The 21019-nt window shown below is 45.6% G+C and overlaps 2 protein-coding genes across 2 annotated transcripts in view; one reads left to right on the top strand and one right to left on the bottom strand.

The window, feature by feature from the left end:
- Nucleotides 1-461: 461 nt before the first annotated feature.
- Nucleotides 462-3919, top strand: LOC136945288 (uncharacterized). The gene is made up of 12 exons (XM_067239046.1): nt 462-469; nt 601-658; nt 749-854; nt 950-1029; nt 1148-1233; nt 1308-1338; nt 1427-1533; nt 1651-1675; nt 1753-1857; nt 1961-2089; nt 2218-2341; nt 2539-3919. Exons 2-12 carry the CDS (start codon nt 609-611, stop codon nt 2704-2706), a joined length of 1011 nt encoding a protein of 336 aa, XP_067095147.1. The 5' UTR covers nt 462-469; nt 601-608; the 3' UTR covers nt 2707-3919.
- Nucleotides 3920-7695: 3776 nt separating this feature from the next.
- acap3a (ArfGAP with coiled-coil, ankyrin repeat and PH domains 3a) overlaps nt 7696-21019 on the bottom strand; it is a 41790-nt gene continuing 28466 nt past the window's right edge. Inside the window, exons 5-24 of the mRNA XM_067239047.1 lie at nt 20914-20972; nt 20600-20783; nt 19787-19831; nt 19520-19615; nt 18816-18890; nt 17630-17641; nt 13188-13300; nt 12656-12707; nt 12235-12335; nt 11945-12056; nt 11562-11770; nt 10207-10276; nt 9945-10039; nt 9605-9822; nt 9356-9457; nt 9129-9221; nt 8701-8927; nt 8498-8607; nt 8008-8118; nt 7696-7860 (exon numbers count right to left, since the gene is read on the bottom strand). Of these exons, the coding sequence (XP_067095148.1) occupies nt 7713-7860; nt 8008-8118; nt 8498-8607; nt 8701-8927; nt 9129-9221; nt 9356-9457; nt 9605-9822; nt 9945-10039; nt 10207-10276; nt 11562-11770; nt 11945-12056; nt 12235-12335; nt 12656-12707; nt 13188-13300; nt 17630-17641; nt 18816-18890; nt 19520-19615; nt 19787-19831; nt 20600-20783; nt 20914-20972 (2232 nt within the window). The 3' untranslated portion in view covers nt 7696-7712. The remainder of the gene's footprint in view (nt 7861-8007; nt 8119-8497; nt 8608-8700; nt 8928-9128; nt 9222-9355; nt 9458-9604; nt 9823-9944; nt 10040-10206; nt 10277-11561; nt 11771-11944; nt 12057-12234; nt 12336-12655; nt 12708-13187; nt 13301-17629; nt 17642-18815; nt 18891-19519; nt 19616-19786; nt 19832-20599; nt 20784-20913; nt 20973-21019) is intronic.

A 21019-nucleotide genomic window follows, 5' to 3' on the forward strand; every position in this document is an offset into this window, starting at 1 on the left:
TGCCTTGTCCAAGGACACACCATCATTTTTCACGGCCGGGGAATCGAACCAGCAACCTTCGGATTACTAGCCCGATTCCCTAACCACTCAGCCACCTGACTGCTACTAAACACTTATGATGGAAAATTGTGGGATTGGGCAACTGTATGCAGGATTTAGATTTAATGTTATATTTTTTGCAGAGAAAGAAAATAGCAGAAGCCTACCAGCCAACCAGACTGGAAATGGATTTCTACATATGAAACAGTATCTGAAGGAGATGTCCTCCATTCAAAACTCTTTGAACACAGGCCGGCCCCTAGCGTTGTGCTTGAGGGAGCAGGTAGGCCTACTACTGAATTGTGTTGAATGACATCAATCATTCGATGGATGGTCCAATCTGATCTGACTGCATTCATTTGAAAGGTTCCACCTTCTCTACTGACGGAGACAACCACCAATGGAGCTCACAGTGACAAGACGACTGCAGGTTACCTCAGTATACCAATTTCACATACATCACAACATCATGCTAAGACTATGACATGCTGTCATGTTATTGCCAATTCAGCAATTCTGCCCTCATGTGTTCCATCTACTGCACTGTAGCTGACATAGCAGGATGTACCATGTCTATGCAACACCATGCTCTAGATCTCGAGGAGGAAGAAACATTAAGGTTTGTTTGTCATATTAAAAGAAAGAGAAGGGATTAAGGAGTGTCTTCAAAAGGTTCCTTTCAATTTGAGGTGAATTGCACATTTCACAGGAGGCTTAAGTTCACGAGACAAGATCTTACAATAGAGAAGCTTCAGTGGATCTACAAACTACTTTGTGGATTAACAAACATGAGGAATAAAGACCTCAAGACCATGGTAAGGTTTTCTCAACCATGAATGATTACATTTTTGACCGTTTTCTCACATCAGTAAATGTGCAGAATGTTAATGATAGTTTGTTTATCATTTAGGTGCCTCTCACATGTGGGTATGTGAACATCATAATGAAAGACACAGAAACAACAAACATAATTTTGAAGAACTCGCCAAGGTAAACTGTTACATATTGTGAACAAATGTGTCAATACCCCAAACACGTTGAACTTGTCTGTTTGGGCCATCATTATTTACTCTTTTGAATTAGAGATTTATACTTTGCCGTTTCTCAGGTGTCTAACTTTACAGGCTTCACCTGAGGATTACTACAACATCAACCATGACACTTGGGAGTCATTTATCAATCCTCAAGACCAAGGTGGCCAATTTGAGTTAGAGTTGGAAACATAAAGTTTGCCAAACATTCTGATCTTTATACTATGTTTCCCCCAGATCTGAAGTCACCCTCTGCAAAGTTTGGTGGGTAAGTTATGGAGAGTGTTGTTTGGTTTATAGAAAAACCAAAAAATTATTTGTTGTTTATAGAAACCCTTGTTGTGTAATTGTAACAGGTGTAAGCTTGTCCCGTTTGGTCTAAGAAAGAAGGCAGGTCTGAAGGAGTTAGAGACTGAGACAGGAGACCTACCTACATGGCTGAACTTGATTCTGGATGAGACCTGTAAGTACACAGTAATTGTCTGTCAAATTAACAATAACAAATATAGTTTCACTATCATGTAAATTAGCAAGACAAATAAATATTAATGTATATCTGTTATTATATCTACTTCCACAGTTGCATATGAGAAGAATCCCCAAATGTGAGCATCAATACCATCAAATTGTCTGTGATGCAGTTGTGTATAGCTACTGATATGAGGTGTTTTAACATTTACAGAGCGAAGAATAAATATGACATGTTGGAGCGGGTCAGGACCGAGTTCTTGGATGTGCAGAGATCAAAGAACAACCAGATGGAGACAGACATCTACGACAAAAAAATGTTTGTTTTCCCACTTATTAACACAACATCCACACACATATGCATAGTCTTTGTCTGTTAATTATGTGAGTTGAACACAGCCAGAAAGTTATTCTTTGTCCAGGCACAGAGAGGAGAGGATGAGGACAATGTTCAATGTCTTAATGTTGCCTAGAAAAGCGACCAGGCTGTCTATACTACTTTCCTCACTGAAACATGAGCTCAGGGAACCAAAATCCACAACAGTGTTTTGGTGAGCCCCTATAAGATACATTTATCTTATACCATGATTAAAGGTAGATTGTATTTATACCTTCTCTTATAGAAATGTAATACAGAAAATGAAATATTTGCGCTGTTATTCTTTGTGTTTCATTTAAGGTGTGAAATCCTTAAGAGGGATACATCAGAACTAGTAGATGAAAATAACGTGGAATACAGGACCATCCTGCAAAAGATCGGCCAATTCTACAACTTCTCACACAAAAAATTACCCTATGCAAAGGTATTAACAATGAGGCCCTGACATATTTTATTACAACAGATGACAAATGTTGACATGGATATGAAATGAAGAAATTATGTTTTAAAAGACTTTCAAACTGAATATTGATTTCATTGATTGAATGCCTATGGCTGTGTAAGGATATAAGTGATATGTATTTGAGATGTATTTGAGATGTACCTCCCCATGTTTGGCAGGAGAAGTTTTGCCTACTCGTGATCTCTCTCCCGTCCAATCAGCTTCTCCGACCGGCCATGCAGGATGCTTTGATGTTCCTCACTGAAAATGTCCTTCAGATCCTTCCACGACAACTTAAGCACTGGTTCCAGTACTTGAAGCTGCCTCTCTACGATTCCATCTCCTAAATCCTACCTTCTAAAAAGTCTGAACTCCATGTTCAGTTCATGTCCACCCTTGTTGGCTGTTTTACTGGAGGGTTGGAGGGTTGTCCCTAGAACATGTACCGATCATTTATCAACACTAGAGGTCCTCCTTGTACCATTCTGAGCAAATCCGGTTTGATTTGGTTGGCTTAAGAAATCACTGAGACACTATTTAACAAAGACCTATTTTATTTTTACCCACATGAGGCAAACATCTCTTCATTTCCATCCAATCCTTCAAGATATATTAGCATTTTGATGCATTGGAATTCATAGTGGCGCTGCATATCATGACATTCAGATTACCTTTAAACACAATATCCGACTAGACCAGCATAGTCAACAACACATATTATCTTTTAAATCATTCAAAGAAACACAGGAAAAATAATACTGAGGTCACTACCACATTTCTATGGCAACATGGCGATGATGTCATTTCATCCATTACAATCCCCATTCGTTCTGTCCATGGGGCCTCAAGTGAGCTGCAAGCAGGCTTTTGTGTAGAGGCCTCACTGTTTAATTCAAGTTTATGTTTGGAATATGAATGGAACAAAGCATGCATTAAACATACATATGGATACAATCTGACATTTTGAATCTATGTGATATGGTGTATGAGGCAATACCTAATAAGCCGTAAATATGAACCAAATAATCAAGCTGTTCTGAGCACATAATGAGAAAGGCAAACATTTTGGATTCAAAGACATAAATCACAAAGAATAAGCAAAATGGTTAAGTGCTTTTAAACTATAAAAAGTTAACGTTGGTATATTCAACTAGAACCTTTGAATTGAAGAACAGTAGAGGACAATGCCAGCAAATCCTCTCAGAGTAATAAACATTACAAACATGATATCAAAATATACGTTCTTCCTCTACTAACAGCATATGGGTGTTTTAAGTTTACAACAAACAGCATGCGTACATTATCAAACGAAATGCTCACATGATCATACATTCTCAAACTAAACATTCAGATGATCATGAAGTAATGAGTCTCGGTTTCTGAAAGTTTTGAATTCTACAATTTCTGTATGAGAGTTTAGCATCTGATGAGGAAAGCAATGTTTTAGATCCATAGCGAGTGGTGATGTAGTGGTACAGTATCTCTTTTATTCAACATGGATCCATTATAGAATTGTATCACAGTGCATAGTGGCACATGTTGTTTTAGCATTGGTAAGGAGGAGTGGAATTTAGAGTTTGACATGGTGGCACTGCCAGCCACCAAGATTGGTCAATTTGACAGAATGGTGTAGTGGTTCACATTTAAGATTCAAAGAATCTGATCTCTAGTTTTGTATGGAAAGTGACTGTTGCACTTTTCAAGCGTGACATCTCAGACTTCAGCAGCTGTCAGTGGACTACCTGAAGGAGTGTCGGAAATGCACGCTTCTGCGCTTCAGCTTCTCTGGGTTGTGGGACGCCATGTGAGAGAACTCCCGGAAGATATCCAGATAGGTGGCGTCTCCTGGACGGAATGGACATGCAAAAGGGTTCTTACATCAACATTTGCATGGAAAAGATTCTTTGGATATTTGTATTGATTTGCACTGATGATCCTGTAACAGTGGTTCAGAACCATTCATGTTAAGAATGGGCTATACTTTCATTCACTGTGTGTATGTGTGTATCATATACAGAAAGTGCAACATCTAAAAACATAACAATACTAGATAATAAATTAAACCTATTCTGTCTCAAGAGCATCTGATGTTTTAAATTGAACAGCCACACTCAAAAAACATTCCCCCACCAGTGGAAGAAAACAGACTAAGGCAACATGGCTCCTCCCTCTCCTTCTGTTTCCCAAATTCTCAAGCTGGTGACTATGGCAACTGTGGACACAACTGGGGCAGTTGAAGCTCTTTGTGTCTCTAGAAAACTCAGGCTGAACTCATTTAAAAAAGGAACAGTCTAGTCCTGTGTGCCTATACTATGATCTATGGGCAGTTCTCCACAGCACCAACAGTGTTGTGTTCCTCTAGGAATGTGACACAAATATGGATTTATTCTTAGTTCTTAGTTCTGACTTTCATATGAACTCTATCGTTCTTTATAGACTACTGTGTGAAGTTGAACCTACACCTTGTAGCTGTACTGTGAACACACACAAAACTGAGGACTTGTCTACTAAATATGCTGAACAAATTTACAACCAATAAAAAATGTATAACATGAAAACAAATATACTAGGGGGTGGATTCACAGTTAGCAAATCTCAAGTTGTTAGTTGTTTTAGATAGTTAGTTGTATGAATAAAAACACTGTGGTGAAGAGAAGAAATGAAGCAAGAAGCAGAGAGAGAAATTAGGGGTTTCATGACATATTCTGTTTATTCAGTATTGTTTTGAGAAGGTAAGGAAATAAAAAGTGGATCAAAGGGAACAAAGGTAGCATTAGTGCACAAGATTATTAAGACTCAATTCCTTTGACAATATTGACAGAAATAGACAGATTACAGTCAGAAACAAAAAGGACATGTACAGGAAAGTTTAAAGTTGCATGTTAGAAGCAAGCAGTTGAAGGGTTAGTATATTTACAGCAGTTGTCTAGTTGCTCAATGAACTGTTTCATAGACACTGTATTAGTACTGTACTAAACAATCCCTCTGTGGCTACATCTGAATCCTCTTTAGCATGGTTTGGTCACATCATATTTCCCACATCAGCTATGATTGGTTACTTTCTGTCCACCCAACTGATTGTACTTCTGTGTCATTTCGACTGGCGTATTAGAAAGTGCTTGAATGGTTCACTGACCAACAGGAACAGGGAGGAGACACATCTGAGTAGTCTACATGTCCTATCCTAAAACGTTTAAATGTTCAAGGATTGTCCACTCGTGTTTGTCAGGGGTAATTCGTATGTGTGCTAAAAAACACCTCAACCTGTTTTCTCTGTTATACAGGTTACCCACTTCTCACAAACAACACAACCTACTAATTCCTGTGGTTTTTGGCTTGAAATAGGCCTCAGCTCAAACAACAGACATCCCTCTGTTAGAACAACTCACTGAAGGCCTTGAACCTCATTGAGACAAATTTGAGTTTGGCATCCCACATGCAGTTATGTCATAGGGGAGTCTGTTCATTATCAAAAGAAGGAGCTAACCTTTCTTAAATCTAGCCTTTGAGTTAATATTCACCAGATTCAAGGGTAGCCAAGCCAGGGTCTAAAACATCATTTTATAGAATGTGGTGCCCCAGCTTACAATAGCTGGGACTAGAAGGTTGAGGTCATCCTCAGACTGTGTACACACACCATGTGTACACTAGCCATGCTCACACAGGGTGGGGGACAGTGGGGTGTGGGGGGGGTGTGGGGGCAAAGGCAGGGCGAGCATGTTTGCTTGGACCAGGCCCCCTCCACACTCCTCACATAACAATGGGAATTGGAGTCAGTGGGAATGTCTAAACAGTGTCTGACACCAGGCCACAGTCAGCTTTAGGAAAGTCTGTCTATGAACAGATCTCAGGATTTGGCGGCACATGTAACACGATTATTAACTAATTTAACATCATGTATATTGAATATTTACATACATAGTTATGAAGTAAACAATATCAACAGTAAGTCCTGGGCAACAGCAACCCATGCACTACTTGACCGATAAACCAAGGACAAATCTAATAAATCCATGATACATCAGATTACCATGAACCAACAAACATTTCAACATCTACAAATACTGTACGTAATACATGGAATATAAAATACTTTCATCAAATCTGTCCATCTTTCAATGCTTGTTTGTATATAAATCCCAGAAGTTCTATTGTCAAATTGTCGAGTTACGGTTGGTTTGAAGGTAATGATTAAAAAAATACCATTTGCCATTGTATTGTTAAAACATAATACAAAAAATACTTAGTGTTTGTATTGAAATAATCATTGCACTATTGCTCTGGGAATTTGAAAGTTATACTATTGAATTAAATCACCAAAAAGTAAAAAGAAAATAGTTAAAAAAATAAAATAAAAGAAGACTTGCTGGTAGGAAAAGTGCGTAATGCTGTTGAGTCTGCATAAAGCATACTTTAAAATGGTCTTAACCTAGAAGAAAACACAGTAATGATATATAACCCATATATCATATCCTGTAAATCCGAAGGAATTCCTTCTGCTTCTGTTACCTCCTCTAAATGCCAAAACAGATTCCAATGGTCACCCCTTCACCAAATAACATTCTAAAAAACCACATCATGCCACAACAACATAGCTTAAGCAGAACTCAACTTGTGAGAACTGCACTGACAGATAGAATGACAACAACTAACAGGCCTTTAGAATGAAGGTAGAAAATAAAGACCCTGTGGCAGCTGAGTTGGTACGCTTACATGCACAGGTTTGCTAAGAGTGATGCGACTTAATACTGAAGGTAGAATTGAATCTGTGCTCAGACCTATAGAGTCTGTTTACAAACGGGTCCCTAATGACTGGCCAGAGGCAATGCACCATGAGCTGAGAGGCCAAACCCTGCAGTACCACCAGGATCAGTTACCTTCCCAGACAGAGACTTGTGGCATGGCCTATCACATTGTGAAAAACAAAGACTTTACCCTGTGTTCATGCACATAGATAAAAATACAGTTTGGCTATTGCTCGTCAAAGTCAACAAGTGCAGATTATGACATCATTGTTAAGATAATATTGAAAGTTTCTCCTGGTGTTGAGTCTGAGTAAAGAGCTATCAGCATGTTAGTGTGGCCATGGCCTGAAAAATGTTTACTGATACGTTATTTTGAGTGACAGGTAGAGGAATACTGTTTGGAATAATCCTGTTTCTTAGAGGAGAAACGTAAAGCTTGGGGTGACAGTCTATGAGGAATCTGGCCGAGAAAAGTATTCATAAAGGATACCTTCCTCCACGACATTCCCAACAGACCTGTATGGGCTTCTGCCCCCCAGTCTACAGGGGGTCTCCCCTCCACTTCACAGGAGGGGAGAGAGCCTTGTCAGGCTTGCTGGTCAGACTGCCTAATACTCGGCTATATTGAGACAGATAAACTCCTGTATGCATTTCTTATACTGCTGTTCTGTGGGGCTGCTGGTGGGGTATTGACCTGGCTGGCCGAAGGGTCCCTCCGACTCTCTCATCTCCTCATTCATCCTGGCCAGACGCAACCTTAGGGGGGTTAGGGGGGGGGGGAGGAGCAGAGAAGGGGGGTGGAATGTTAGCTGGAGCCGCCAGGTGAGATGTCAGACACATTCGGCAGTATCAGAGTAGTGAGCCACTGTCTGTCAGTGTCCAGTGTGTTTGGGAGGCACGTACAGGGTGACGATGTCAGCGTTGGCGGCCTGCACAGCGATGCTCAGGGGGTCCTGGCCATCCTCATCCCCGTCATTTTGAGTGGCTCCTCTCTTCAGGAACAGACACACCTGCCTGGAGAACGCCCAGAGACAGCAGGGAGGGGTCAGTAGAGAGCACAACGGCCCAGTGCATCAGCTTGGATAGCTATGCAGATAGAACATTTCTACTTTGTTTCGTTCTGGTGAGCACATTGACAGCCACCGAAAAGGGGAGTAGGGGAGAAAGGGAGACTCGGAGGAGGGCAGGGGGAGGTGGGGGTAGAGGGGAGGAGGGCAAGGGGAGGTGGGGGTAGAGGGGAGGAGGGCAGTGGGAGGTGGGGGTAGAGGGGAGGAGGGCAGGGGGAGAGTGACAGGGGGAGGAGTAGTGCAGGGGGTGAAAGGCAGAGGGAGGAGGGGAGGAGGGGAGGGGGGCGGGAGATGGAGGGTAAGAGGAGGAATGTTGCGCCCCTCACCCTGTGTGTCCCAGATACGTGGCGTGGTGCAGTGGTCCCCTGCCCCTCAAGTCTCTTTGGTTGACGTCGGCAGCGTTCTGGAGCAGGAACTCGCAGGCGATCAGCGAGCCCTGCACGGGCACAGACACACGCTCACACACGTGTTCACCACCTCCTCCCTCTGTTCAAATGGCGTTCACGCTGCCCCCTCGCCCCTGACTCACCCCTATCACCGCCTGGATGAGCGGCGTCTTGCCCTCGTCCTCCTCGTTGACGGAGTTGACGTCGGCCCCGTGGGCCAGCGCCTCCGCCATGATGGGCAGGTTCCGCGCCTTCGACGCTTTGTACAGCAGAGCGCCAGGATGCAGCTCCCGCACGTCCTCGGGGTCGGACGTCTCCGGCTCCGCCTCCAGCTCCGCCTCCCCACTGGAGTCCTCTGACACCTCACACTCTGTAGAGGCAGGCCACATTCCCGGAGGATTCAGTCAGGGATAGGACAAGGATGAATCCTGTACGTATACTGCTGTCTGCGATACACGTCACTCTTTTTTGAAGGACTGCAATTTCCACCCCCTGGCTGAACTTCAGGCGTTGCTATTTCGACTGTAGTCCACAGGTGTGTGTGTTATATATGTTAGCGTGTGGTTCTCACCCTCCTCGGTGACACTGTTCACCACGGAGCCGAACACCAGGATGTCGGTGCTGCCGTCTGTGCTGCCTCCCAGGCCGCTGTCACTGCTCAGACCTGCAGGACCAGCACCCGCCCCGCACACACGGACACGTTAGTCACCGCTCCCACTGCCTAGAAACAGCTCATCCTAGAGTGTGTGTGGGGGTGGGTGTGGGGGTGGTGTTCCATTAGAGAGCTGGGTAACTTACTACGAGGTCCAGATCCTGTGTCGAAGTAGGAGAAGAGAGAGTCCAGCTCGTCCGGACAGAACAAAGAGTCTCGACGGAACTTCCTCTCTAGGGCAGCAGCCGCTGTAGGAACACACACACACACACACACACAGTGAGCACGAAAAAGAAACAGGTGGAACGGCGCACTAACATGAATCCATTCACAGGGTTAGTTATGGTACTATTAGCTTAGTTAGCTCTCTGGCGTGAGGACGAGAGTTGAGGTACCTGAGGAGAGGGTGGCAGGCGAGGCACTGCCCGGTTCGTGCCGGTATCTCCTCCTCGTCTTGGGCACTGTGGTGGCGCTGTTGTGTCTCCGGCACTTCTTCACGCTCCAGCGCCGCTCCGACTTCCTCTCGCCGTTCACCAGGATCTCTGTGACGCCCAGCTTCTTCAGGAACTTCTTCTCAACGTACTTGGCCTTGATCCACGCCTCCTTCTCCTGCCTGCCAAGCATCATGGGAGACATGGGTTTGAGTCAGTCTGGAATGACCGTGAGCTTTTTCCTCCCAACATGGCAGTAGTGTGTGACTCTCCCCGGAGGGCTGTCCAGGTCCTGAGCTCTCACCTGGAGCTGGAGGGCCCAGGCTTTTTCAGGCCCTGCTCCTGGTAGGACCCCTCATAGATGTGGTTGATGACACTGTTTCCAAGCTCGCACATCAACTGAAGGCAGGTAGACAGAAACATGCCATTTTAAAAGGCTGTCAAACAACTCCAGTCTGGGTGAAATGGTAGACTTCGAAAGGTCATAGCTTAATAATAAGTATGTTTATTTCATTGACACATTGTCACATAAACCTGAGACAAAGATGACAAACATTTAGACAAACCTTTAGCAGCTCAGGTTCCCAAGAGTCCAGCGTGAGAGAACGCACCTTGGAACAGTGAACCCCCAGACTCCTGGAACAGAGGCACATCGCAGGCATGAGGTAAGGAAGGAATACTTTTAATATATATATTGTGTTCAAGTCTTGGTTCAAGACAGTCCTACACAAAACAACTGCATACTACTGTCAGGCCAGGTGGAACATCTGCAGGTTAAAGGGACAAACACGGTGTCATATGATGAGTATCTGTGGAGGCAACAAATCTCAAGGGCGTTCTCTCCTGGGAAACGAGGCTCAATGTAGCCGCCCTCACTGTCATGCAAATCAGAGTTCCATCCACAAAACCGTCCAGTATCCAGGCAACGGTGGCATGCCAAAAAAAGAGGGTGTGTGTCAGTGTGTCTCTGCATCCCCCTCCTTCCTAATGGGAGGCCTCTTCTAATCTCACTCTGAGAGGAAGGACAGGACGACAGCCTGACTATGCAACAGATGCGCCCGACTGAGGGGGAGGTCCTTACATAAGCCATGACAATAGCAGCCCTGAAGTAAACACCAACAAGAAAAACTGAGGAGAACTTTCCCATCAAGTGCTCAAGAGCAGCCATTATGATTCAGCTGTGATGTAAGCAGCCCATTGGCATGTATAGGAATATCAGAGGCACCACACTGTATCAAACAACTTGAAACATCACTCAAACACCTACACACTCGTCGACTTCATCAACTGTGTCTGCAGTGGACAGTTTGGCACAAAGAGACAGCTTATATGAATGAAAAGCCCCAAACATCATCCTCAGATCGTAAAGATATCCTCTTAGCAAGTCGCAAATAGTTGCTCTGTAGTGGATCACACACACCATGTCCATTGACTGTGTTCTGTACACAGTGACTCTCCTTGTCTCACTGTCTTCCACCAGAACTAAATGAGCTCTCCCAATCAAAGCCAGCCTGATCCAATAAGCAGCCTAGTCCCCAGTAATCCCCTGGGCGAGGCCGGGTGACACAACGTGACGTTCAGGGCAGGCGCTATAAGGCCTGTTGGCACCATCCACTGTCTTCACAGCCAAAGCCCACGCAGCACATGGTCAGAACCGTGGTCTGGAGTCGTCTTGGTGACCATGACCAAGCAAACTACCATTTAAAACAACCTTACACAACCATGTCCAAAGACGTAGGCCTATCTCTCTGCGACTTCTCAATTCTTTGTTCCCATTTCCTTTTTAAAGTCACAACAACTGTGCCAGTCGTCATTGCGTAGCTTGTCACTACCCCTCCTCCTCAGGTGGACTGGACCTAGGCCTTGAGGCTGGACCCAGGCTCCCCAGCATCAGTGCTCAGCTGTGGAGGGCGTGCCCTACCTGTGTATGCCGGAGCACTCGATGCAGAGCAGGACGCCCAGGTTGATGGAGGCCCAGCGAGGCTCCGCCTGGCCGCAGTCGCAGCACTGCTCGTTGCCGGGGAGACACTGGATGCGCTGCAGGACGCTCTCCCCCCGGACGCTGCGCTCCCGAGGCTCGCTGGCCGAGTCGATACTGCTGGTGGACGGGGAGGCTGTCCTGTCGAGGCGCTGGAAGCACACGCACGCACTCGTGAACAAACCCACTTTACACACCCGTGTGTACATTGAGATTTCTAACATCCATCAGAGGTCAAATGCTATTGTTTAGAGTTTAAAGGGGGAGAGGACATGATTATCTCCCAGTCATGTTCTGTATACAGTAGGTACAGTAGATGGACCCACCTCGATGTAGTAGGTGTCTGGGCTCTCCCTGTACGCTGAGGCGATGCTGGCCTGCACAGCCTGGATCCAGGATGACCTCAGCTTCTCAGACTCCGCCTGCAGCATACAGCTCCTGTAGGACACACACACACACACACACACACATGCTTTAATCCTCTACTACTGCGTGCAGGTTGTTTTTTAACCATTAGGAAAATGTATTAGACACATGGGAAAATCCCATAGGTGTGTCACTGTAGCTTCCACAGGAAGTGGATGATGTACGAGGGTGTTGAGGGGAGGGGTCTTACTTGGTGGGGGAGACAACCTCGAAACAGAACCTCCTCTCGATGTCCTCACAGGGCTTGACTGAACACAGACGCAGGTCCTCCACCACCACCGTCAGAGAGTCCTGCAGGCAACACACCACTCAGCATGTCAGCGACCACATATGACCCATGTCCAGGCACGCCAAATATCCAAACGTGGGATCGATACGAGAGTAAAGTGAGCACATCGATATTCCTCACTGAGGTTATCGTCACAGTGTGTTCTCTGGGGATGCTAATGCAGCGCAGAGCGTATGAGGGATTACAGCAAACAGTTAGATAAACTATAAAAGCAGAGACGATGCTCCCTTCCCCTCCCCAACCTCCCATTAAAATGGCACTTAACCCCTTCAAACCCTCCCGGGACTGCTGCTGTGATGTAGTGGTGCTGTGTGGGACTTGCCTTCAGCTTCTTCTGATAGACCAGTTGACTGTTCTGTATGGAGAACCACCTCCTGGAAGGACATCCAATGAATAAATCATGAGCATTAGATGGATATCCTTCCACCGGCGAGTTAAAAGAATGTCCCTTCAGCCACTGGCATTAAGGAGTAAAAGGGTCCTTTGAGATGGGCTTTCCCCTGCGCTGCACTATCTAGACACGTGAGAGGAATATATAGCAGGCTTCCATCTAACCTCTACATAGGACTGCACTGCCTGAGAGGCAGAGATGGGCTAATTCGACTGTCTGAATGCCTCAGTGAAGTCAGGAGTAGAATTGCCCATGGAGGGAGAGAGCTTGAGATTTTAATGGATTGACTCCAGAGGTAGCCTACTGTAGTGTAAATCTCTAGTACTAGGCTTTCACACACATACACGCTGACAGAAGCTATACCTCCGAATATTGTTTAGAGGTGTTTCTTGGAGAGTACATGCTCATACTGTGGCATTGTGTAAGTGTGGCTGGTGGAGGGTTAGTAGTTTGAATGCTGTACCTGTTCCAGGTCTTGAAGGCATTGCTGGCCCTCTTGAACAGGTAACCCTCCATCACCACACCATTGGGCGCGTCCACGTTGAACTCCACCTTGGAGTCGTCGTAGGAGAAGTCCTGTCAGCCAGAGAGGAAGAGGAGAGAGATAGAGGGCGACAGAGAGAGAAGGAGGAGAGAGATGGAGGGAGACAGAGAGAGGAGGAGGAGAGAGATGGAGGGAGACAGAGAGAGGAGGAGGAGGAGGAGAGATGGAGGGAGACAGAGAGAGGAGGAGGAGGAGAGAGGAGAGAGATGGAGGGAGACAGAGAGAGGAAGAGGAGGAGGAGAGAGATGGAGGGAGACAGAGAGAGGAAGAAGAGGACAGAGATGGAGGGAGACAGAGAGAGGAGGAGGAGGAGAGAGATGGAGGGAGACAGAGAGAGGAAGAGGAGGAAGGAACGAGACACACGTCAAACCCTGTTGTTGCTCCGTGTTTCCGTGTTTGCCTGGCAGAGTGAGACGAGGGGCAGCGCGTGTGTCTCCCAGTCAGCCGGGGCACACATCTCACAGAGCTGGGACTGGAGTACTCTCTGAAGACTGGTAGTGTTACATAAACAATCATGAAGAGTGCGTTCATGTAAATAAGTTCACATGGCACAACGGCACACGCATGTGTGACAGGGAAGCTGCCCTACAGATACTTGGTGATTCATGTCGCCCTTCTGGAAGTTCAGTAAGATACGCTGACAGTGACGCAAATGATTATATAAGCACCTGACTCAAGTTAAATTACCCATTCAGTTTTTTTTACAGTTTATTTTCAATATATTATGTCCAACACTTTGTCATGACAAATGGATAATGACAGTCAGTTGTTATAAGATACAGGGTTAATGCAACTGTTTAGGAAAATAATGCTTTGGAACAATGAATTAGATTTCTCACAGATCTTGTGGAAAAACATTCCGTTAGGGGAGCTTAATATGAACTAGTGTACAGTACCATCGGGTACAGAACATTGATTTAGCGTAAACTGAGTTTCAGCATCAAACAAAAGTGACCTTTTAAATATATTAGAGCAGTTTTGCACGGTTCCATCTTATCAGGTAGGCCAATCTCTGATCTCTGATTTTCACAGCAGGATTCAGTACATGTATAGAAGCAGCCCAGAGAACAGATCCACTATTCTCTCCAGGTTTGGATAATAGAATAACCCTCTCTTCTCCTGCTCTCTCCTTTTGACATGCATTCATACACTCTGTACACTCTGTACACTCTATGGAAACTGCACAAGTCTGTTTGTATTTGTCAGACAAATATGAGGTGCCGATTGGTTGCTTATAAATTTTGGTTGTATACTTTTTCATCGACTTAACACAAGTTGTGATTTTATCGGTGCCTTGAAAGGCTTCCTATCTTATACCCAAATACTCCTTTCACTTAAGACAACAGCACTAGACATCAAGACAGTTTATAACTACAATTGATAAGCTAACAAACTAGGAACTGCAAACCAAACATGAAAGTATTCAGAAACCCAGCTCAACCCACCAGAGTACGGTCCAGCCTCCCAAAAATCTTCATTTTCAAGCGCTTGGTGTATTCCAACAGCATGGAGGAACACAAACCAAACCAAACACCACCAGCTAATTTGTACTTTCAAAAAAAGGAAACACGATTCCCAGAAGAAAGAGCTCTGGAGAGCAGCCGTGGGAGAGTTGAGCCAGTCCTGTGTGATCTCTGATCGCTGTCGGGGGCAGCAGCCTGCGCGCTCAGTGTCACCGCGGAGCCGGGTGTAATTCCTAAGCAGACATGTGGCTCGTCCACAATAGCCACCTGCCTGCTTCCTTCCTGCCCTCCGCAGCTTTAGATTAGAGCTAATTACCATACAGCTGCCAATGTATCGGAGGCTGCTTGCTGAGGGAGAGCGGCCTCTACAGTAGCTGCTCTTGACCCTGAGAGACTCACACTGAGGCTGGCTAGCGGCTCCACAGTCCACCACGGCTCCACGCCTCCTGACGCGCCTCCCCAACCACACACCCCTTTCAGAAGAGGGGGGGCTTCGCGCTCCTGTTGACACCACAGTCTATCAGGCAGGCAGCCCAGTTCATCAATCAGACGTCACCAAAGTGCTGATGAACACTTACTAGCTCTCCACTCTGACAAAGAGAGGCAATTAACAACCCCAGCAGCCATGCTACAGGAATGCCTCAACTGCACTGGCAGACACTTAACCCATCGCATGCAGTTGTGATTACGAAGCGGTGGGGAAGTCTCACCTGGACAGGTCTAACGCCTGCTGTCTGTGGAGTGGCTGCACATAGCTCCAGGAGAGCTCAGCTGTGATAGCCTACCAAGCAATCTCTCAACCCAACAACAAAAGGGCATCCATTATTTAGGGTTCTGCATCATACAGATGGAAAATGACTGGGAGTGAATTATTCAGTGTGCAGTGTAACAGACAGACCTGCTTAGATCTAAGTAGATGGACCATGAGCAAACAAGGTGACATCTTTATTTCTACTTTCCAATATAACCGGTGGCCTCGCTATGTACCTGAATGTACCATGGAAAATGAATACACTGTCAGTATTTTCTCCAAACTTTAATTTTAAAAGAATGTTTCTTTGTTCTATCAAAGTTACTTTTTATGTTTATGGAACCATTCAACAGAGCAGTTCATGTACAGCATACGCACAAAAGGTAGCAGAGTATTTTGGAGTTACAAAGATGAAGTCTTTGACCGGCTACATCCAAAGTTCCACTTAAGGTGTCTGATGTCTCAGTGAACTGAGGAGATCAGAGCAGATGGAACGTGTTCACCTGCAGACAGGGGACAGAATATGGCAGCCTTCTGTCTCCCCTCCAGGGCAGTTGGTGGCTCTGATGAGCCGGTCTGCTGTGACACACGCTGCTATTGTGAGCAGGACTCTCCTGTCCCTCACCGGGCCTGAGGTGTCGTCTGTTTCACCGAAAAGCCTGGAGCCTTGTCAAAACCAAACCTCCCCTACCCCCCCTCCAGCCGCTCTGCCTACTCTAATCCTCTGCCCACTTGATCCACTTAGCAGTTGCCTGCTCTGTCGCCATGAGAATCGGTTACCATGCAACCGTGTCCACCATTAGTCCCTGGCAGCACTGGTGTAAGAGAACACTCCAACACTGCCATTCATATAATTGCGTCGTCATCTCAAAGTGACAAACTAGAGCCGTCTTTTGTATGGCAGTTCTGCAACCAGCTGCTGATGTGTTTGGTTGAATTACAATAATACTCATTTGAAGACTCAACCTCTGTTCCTTAAAAAGGTGGAAAAAAATAGAAGATTCAGGAAGATTATGCTTTGAAGAATATATAAGCATACCCCTAACCTAAATATATCATAGCGTACGTAGCCGCTTCAGACATCTGAATCTTACACCCCAGGAAAGGAATTCAAAAACAAAATGTAGCTGGCAAAGCAGAAGAGTGTGAATGTGATGTCGAGTCAGAGAGATGGTGGAAACACAGGAAAACCTGCCTAGGACAGAAGTTATCCATTAAAGCTAAAAATGCATAAGAGCTCTCTCAGGCTTGACGTGTCGCAGTTTTCTGCTCAGTGCACCAGCCAGCAGTCTCTGGGAGAGCCTTCCTCCCAGCGCTGCCTGCGCTGCGTCTGGGTGCCTCTCCCGCTGTCCCGGTGAGGTTTACACGAGGGTTATTGCCCATGTTCAAATGTGACGAGGAAAAACAAACACCTCTGTAACCCACATTCTCAGAGAGGAGGGACAGCGTACCTTCAGGGCATTTATACTGTGGCCTCCAAGGGTTTAGTTCAATGTTAGTCAAAACGATCATTTATTTGGATACATTCGTATTTTTTGTTGAACAAGAGCAAATCTCAAGTCTGATCTGACGTTCAGACAAAATGTAATATCAACTCTTCTAATAAGATTACATATTTCTCAGCCTTAGGCAAAATGGCCCGGTTACTTTTATAATCCAGGAAAAACTATTGAGAACAAGTCAAAAACATTCAGCCCAGTCAAAACAGACAAGTCTGAAGAAAAAATAAGATAGCGTAACCACCCACATGCAATGGGAATAGATAAAGACAACAATATCCAGACACAGGAAGCTGAAGCAGCTTTTGGATAATAACTGTACAGGGAGAGAATCAAGAAGATCCTTATCTAATAGCGCCTATATCACAGCTATAAAAACTCTCCCACAGCAGAAAAAAAGAAGAGGTTTTACCTGGCCATTTAAACCAAGTTCTGAAGTCCTGATTGCCGAGTGTAAATTATTGAGTATGTGCTGTAGTGTGGCCTGCAGGGTTTGGCTCTTTACAGCTTGAGAAAACTTCAAAGGGGTTCTCTAATGTGCTCCAGTTGTACTAGTCTACTGTGCACAGCTATACTGCATCTCCACTGCTGCCTTCCAAAGAGGCAGACCACGACACGCTCTTCATGGGGAACGGAGAAGGTACTCACCTGCATGAGGGTCTGAGAGAGGCGGTCACAGCAGGGCGAGCGGCCCAGGGGCACAGCGGGGAGGACAGGAGGAGACACACAGTGGACCAGAGGAGACAGCATTATTACTACATGTGAGACGCATGGTCAAAATGCACGACTGTTCAGTAGGAAGGGATGATACAACCATCGTTATGCCTCGTTGCACCTCTGATTATCCTAATCAGATCATTAGGATAAGCAGGGACGTAAGTAGGTCGTCCTTTTGATTGTTTGCCCCCTTTATGATCAATTAGCCATATATATACTGTATATATACATCACATTGGAAGGGTTTTTGAGACAGACATACTGACACCGTGGTTGTTTAATGTGTTTGAATCAAACAGATCTGGTGCACACAGCAGAAACAGATCAATAACTGTCAGGACCCGGTCCAAGCCCTCCCCTCCTTGTGTCTGTCTCCAGACTCCAGTCCCTCACCAGAGACCGGGCTGTCCAGCAACACCCTGGGCTGCCGGGCTGTCTGCAGGCTAACAGATGGTCATTGATCCTGGGCCGGGGGACCCCTTCACCGGGTCACTGGACCCTGCAGTCTCATATGACAGCAGGACCATAAGGAGGTCCACATAACATCATTCTTTTACAATAAGCAACCATTGGTGTATTCACTAATTTACTTCCCAAATTAGTTTCCAAAGCCTGAATCTTACTGTATGTGCCTTTTAATACACATTTTAATTACTTCATACTGATTTCATTAAGATTGTTACAATACAAATGGGAGGTCTTAATCCTATAGCCCATAGTCAGCATTTTACTAAACTCCAATCAGAGTTTACTGGATGATCTGATTGGCCAGCATGGATGCAAAAAGTGCTAGGTATTGTTATTTACAGTAGACAACACTGGGATTATCATGTCTCCAAACACTTAATTCCACCTGATTTAACAGTTTAAATGAATGGGTGGCCTTTCTGAGGGAGATTAATCAAACGCTCCCCAGTCAACCTCTAATCCGAGTCATAACAGAACACTGGGCCAGGTGGCAGACTGACGCTGAACTCACACACACACACACACATGCACAAACACACATGTGCATGCACACACACATACATGCACGCACACACACACATATAGTGCTGGTGCACCACACAAATGAGTCATCAGTGAGTGTGTGTGCTGAATCACAGCGGCCACTCACCCTCTGCTGTATGGTAGCATGCTTGTGCTCCATGTCCCTCTTCTCCATGGCTGAATCAATCACCAGCTGATCCAACTGAAAACACACGCAGTACTAGAGTTACAGCAGGTTACAAGCACAATAAGTCCAAGGAGAAGGAGTGGCAATCAGGTACAAGTCCGGGAACATGCATGGACATTGGTTGTGAAGCGAAATAATTCCATTGCGGAGACCACCTGATAGGCAGAACGATTGTGTTGGTTATCTGACAGCACCACATACTAGCATAGGCTGAGTACGTCATTATTTGGGTCAATGTTTTATAATGAGGCATTGAGCCCAGCCCTGTTTCAGTATCTGTCTGCCTGTACATATGGGATTCAAGTGGCTTTAGACTGCTGGTTCAAACCAAATGACAGACCAAAAGGCTGAGTTCAAAATATTCCATAAACACATTAATAGCATTAGTGATGCTACTGCATGCATCAATATTTCTCATCAGAACCCATTCAATTCCAATCAGAATCTAGACCCAGGGAGAAGCCAGGATCGGCGCCTGGAGCCAATCCAGGCCAGGCAGGACAAGACCAGGCCAGGCAGGGCCAGACTAGACCAGAACAGGACAGGCCAGAACAGGCCAGACCAGACCAGACCAGACCAGACCAGACCAGTCCAGGTTGTATGTAGAGTACAAGGGAGACGATGTGGTTGGTACACTGTCTCACCTCGGCAGCCAGCTTCTTCATGTAGGGGTCGATCTCATCCAGTAGGTTGTAGCCCTGCTGAAAGAGGGAGTGCTGGGCGTGCATGAAAGACAGCATCTGGAAGAGCAACAGACACGTGTGTTTTTACTCTCCTCACCTGCTCGTTAATAATAGATGAGAGCAGTATTTAGATCTGCCTTTACATGGAGCCACATGTCATGTGGGCCGCTAAGGCGCTTGCTCTCGGCTGCATTCTGGGGTGATCGGTACGAAGTGGAAGATACTTACAGCATCTAGGATTTCAAATTTCTTCTTGGCTTGCAGGACATTGATCTAGTGGAGGGAAAGAGAGTTGCGATTAGAATTCCACTTCTAACGATTACAGTTACAGAAACACCAGCAATTCATACCATGAGTCATGGATAGCTCTCCCTCTTGTGGATACTGGATAGCACTGTATTGTTACATGATAAGCATTCTCTAAATACAATACAACTTCTGCATCTCAGCAGTTGTCTGGGAATAAACGTCTGGCATAAGCGGCATTTATTTTATTTATCTACAAAACAAATTAGGACATCTGCAATGAAGGAAAATATTCAAATCCACGTGATGGTCCAATCCAAGTTCATCCTAAACAAAAACTAATTGAAATCTTCAGATGGATTTGCCCAAAACATGGCTCTCTGGACCAGACCAACCTATTCTGCCTTCAGCCATATTCTACCAAAACCAAGAGCACCAGACCGCAATTAGAGCAGGGAGGAGTGCCGGCAGCCATGATGCACACTGAATCACTCTCCATGTTCCCACAGGCACTTATCGTCATCTGTTGTGCAGAGAACATGACTTGTGTGGGCCAAACAGGACCATGCTGGCCCTGCCCATGCAGTGACAGGCACAGGGCTGACTGCCAACCCCTCTCAGCCTGCCAGGGCCTGCCCTCAAGGCCTGCCTTCATGAGCACCACAGCAAAGATACACTGTTTACATCACCACAGATCTTTCATTTTGGCTTGACGACAGTATCTTGTGACAAAGTGTGGACTACTCATTTGTATATATTGACATCATGTGTGATGTCGTGCTTGGGTGTGCTGACCTGAAGGACGTAGTCCAGGGCGAGGTGACGGAAGCACTTGCGGGTGATGCTGAGGGTGCTGGTGGCCTCCTCCACCTCGTGGGGCTTGTTCCTGGGCGCCTGGGCGTTCTTCACCTGGGCGATCTCCATGTCTTCACGCACACGGTCAAAGTGCTTCTTGGTCTCCTTGAATTTACGCACGTCCCTGAGAATTTGGAGAAACATCAGGAATTCATGATGACAATGCTTATTGAATTGAACATATTTTGGGAAGTTGGAATGGATGGTTAGATGTTCATGACTGATAGCAGCACAGAGAGAAAGCTTCTACTTACTCTTTGACAAAGTTGTGCAACTGTTGCTTGACAGACCTTTGAGCTTGATCGAATAGTATCTGCAAAGTTTTAAAAGAGGAAATGAATACCTGTTCATGGAGGAAGT

This window comes from Osmerus mordax, chromosome 7, assembly GCF_038355195.1.
Source record: "Osmerus mordax isolate fOsmMor3 chromosome 7, fOsmMor3.pri, whole genome shotgun sequence".
NCBI lineage: Eukaryota > Metazoa > Chordata > Actinopteri > Osmeriformes > Osmeridae > Osmerus > Osmerus mordax.

Excerpts from the sequence above, each read along its gene's own strand:
- LOC136945288 (XM_067239046.1), top strand. The coding sequence starts at position 609 with ATGTCTATGCAACACCATGCTCTAGATCTCGAGGAGGAAGAAACATTA. Across the intron at positions 1,234-1,307 it reads TATCAATCCTCAAGACCAAG|ATCTGAAGTCACCCTCTGCA; the intron begins GTGGCCAATTTG and ends TGTTTCCCCCAG. Across the intron at positions 1,858-1,960 it reads GACATCTACGACAAAAAAAT|GCACAGAGAGGAGAGGATGA; the intron begins GTTTGTTTTCCC and ends TTCTTTGTCCAG.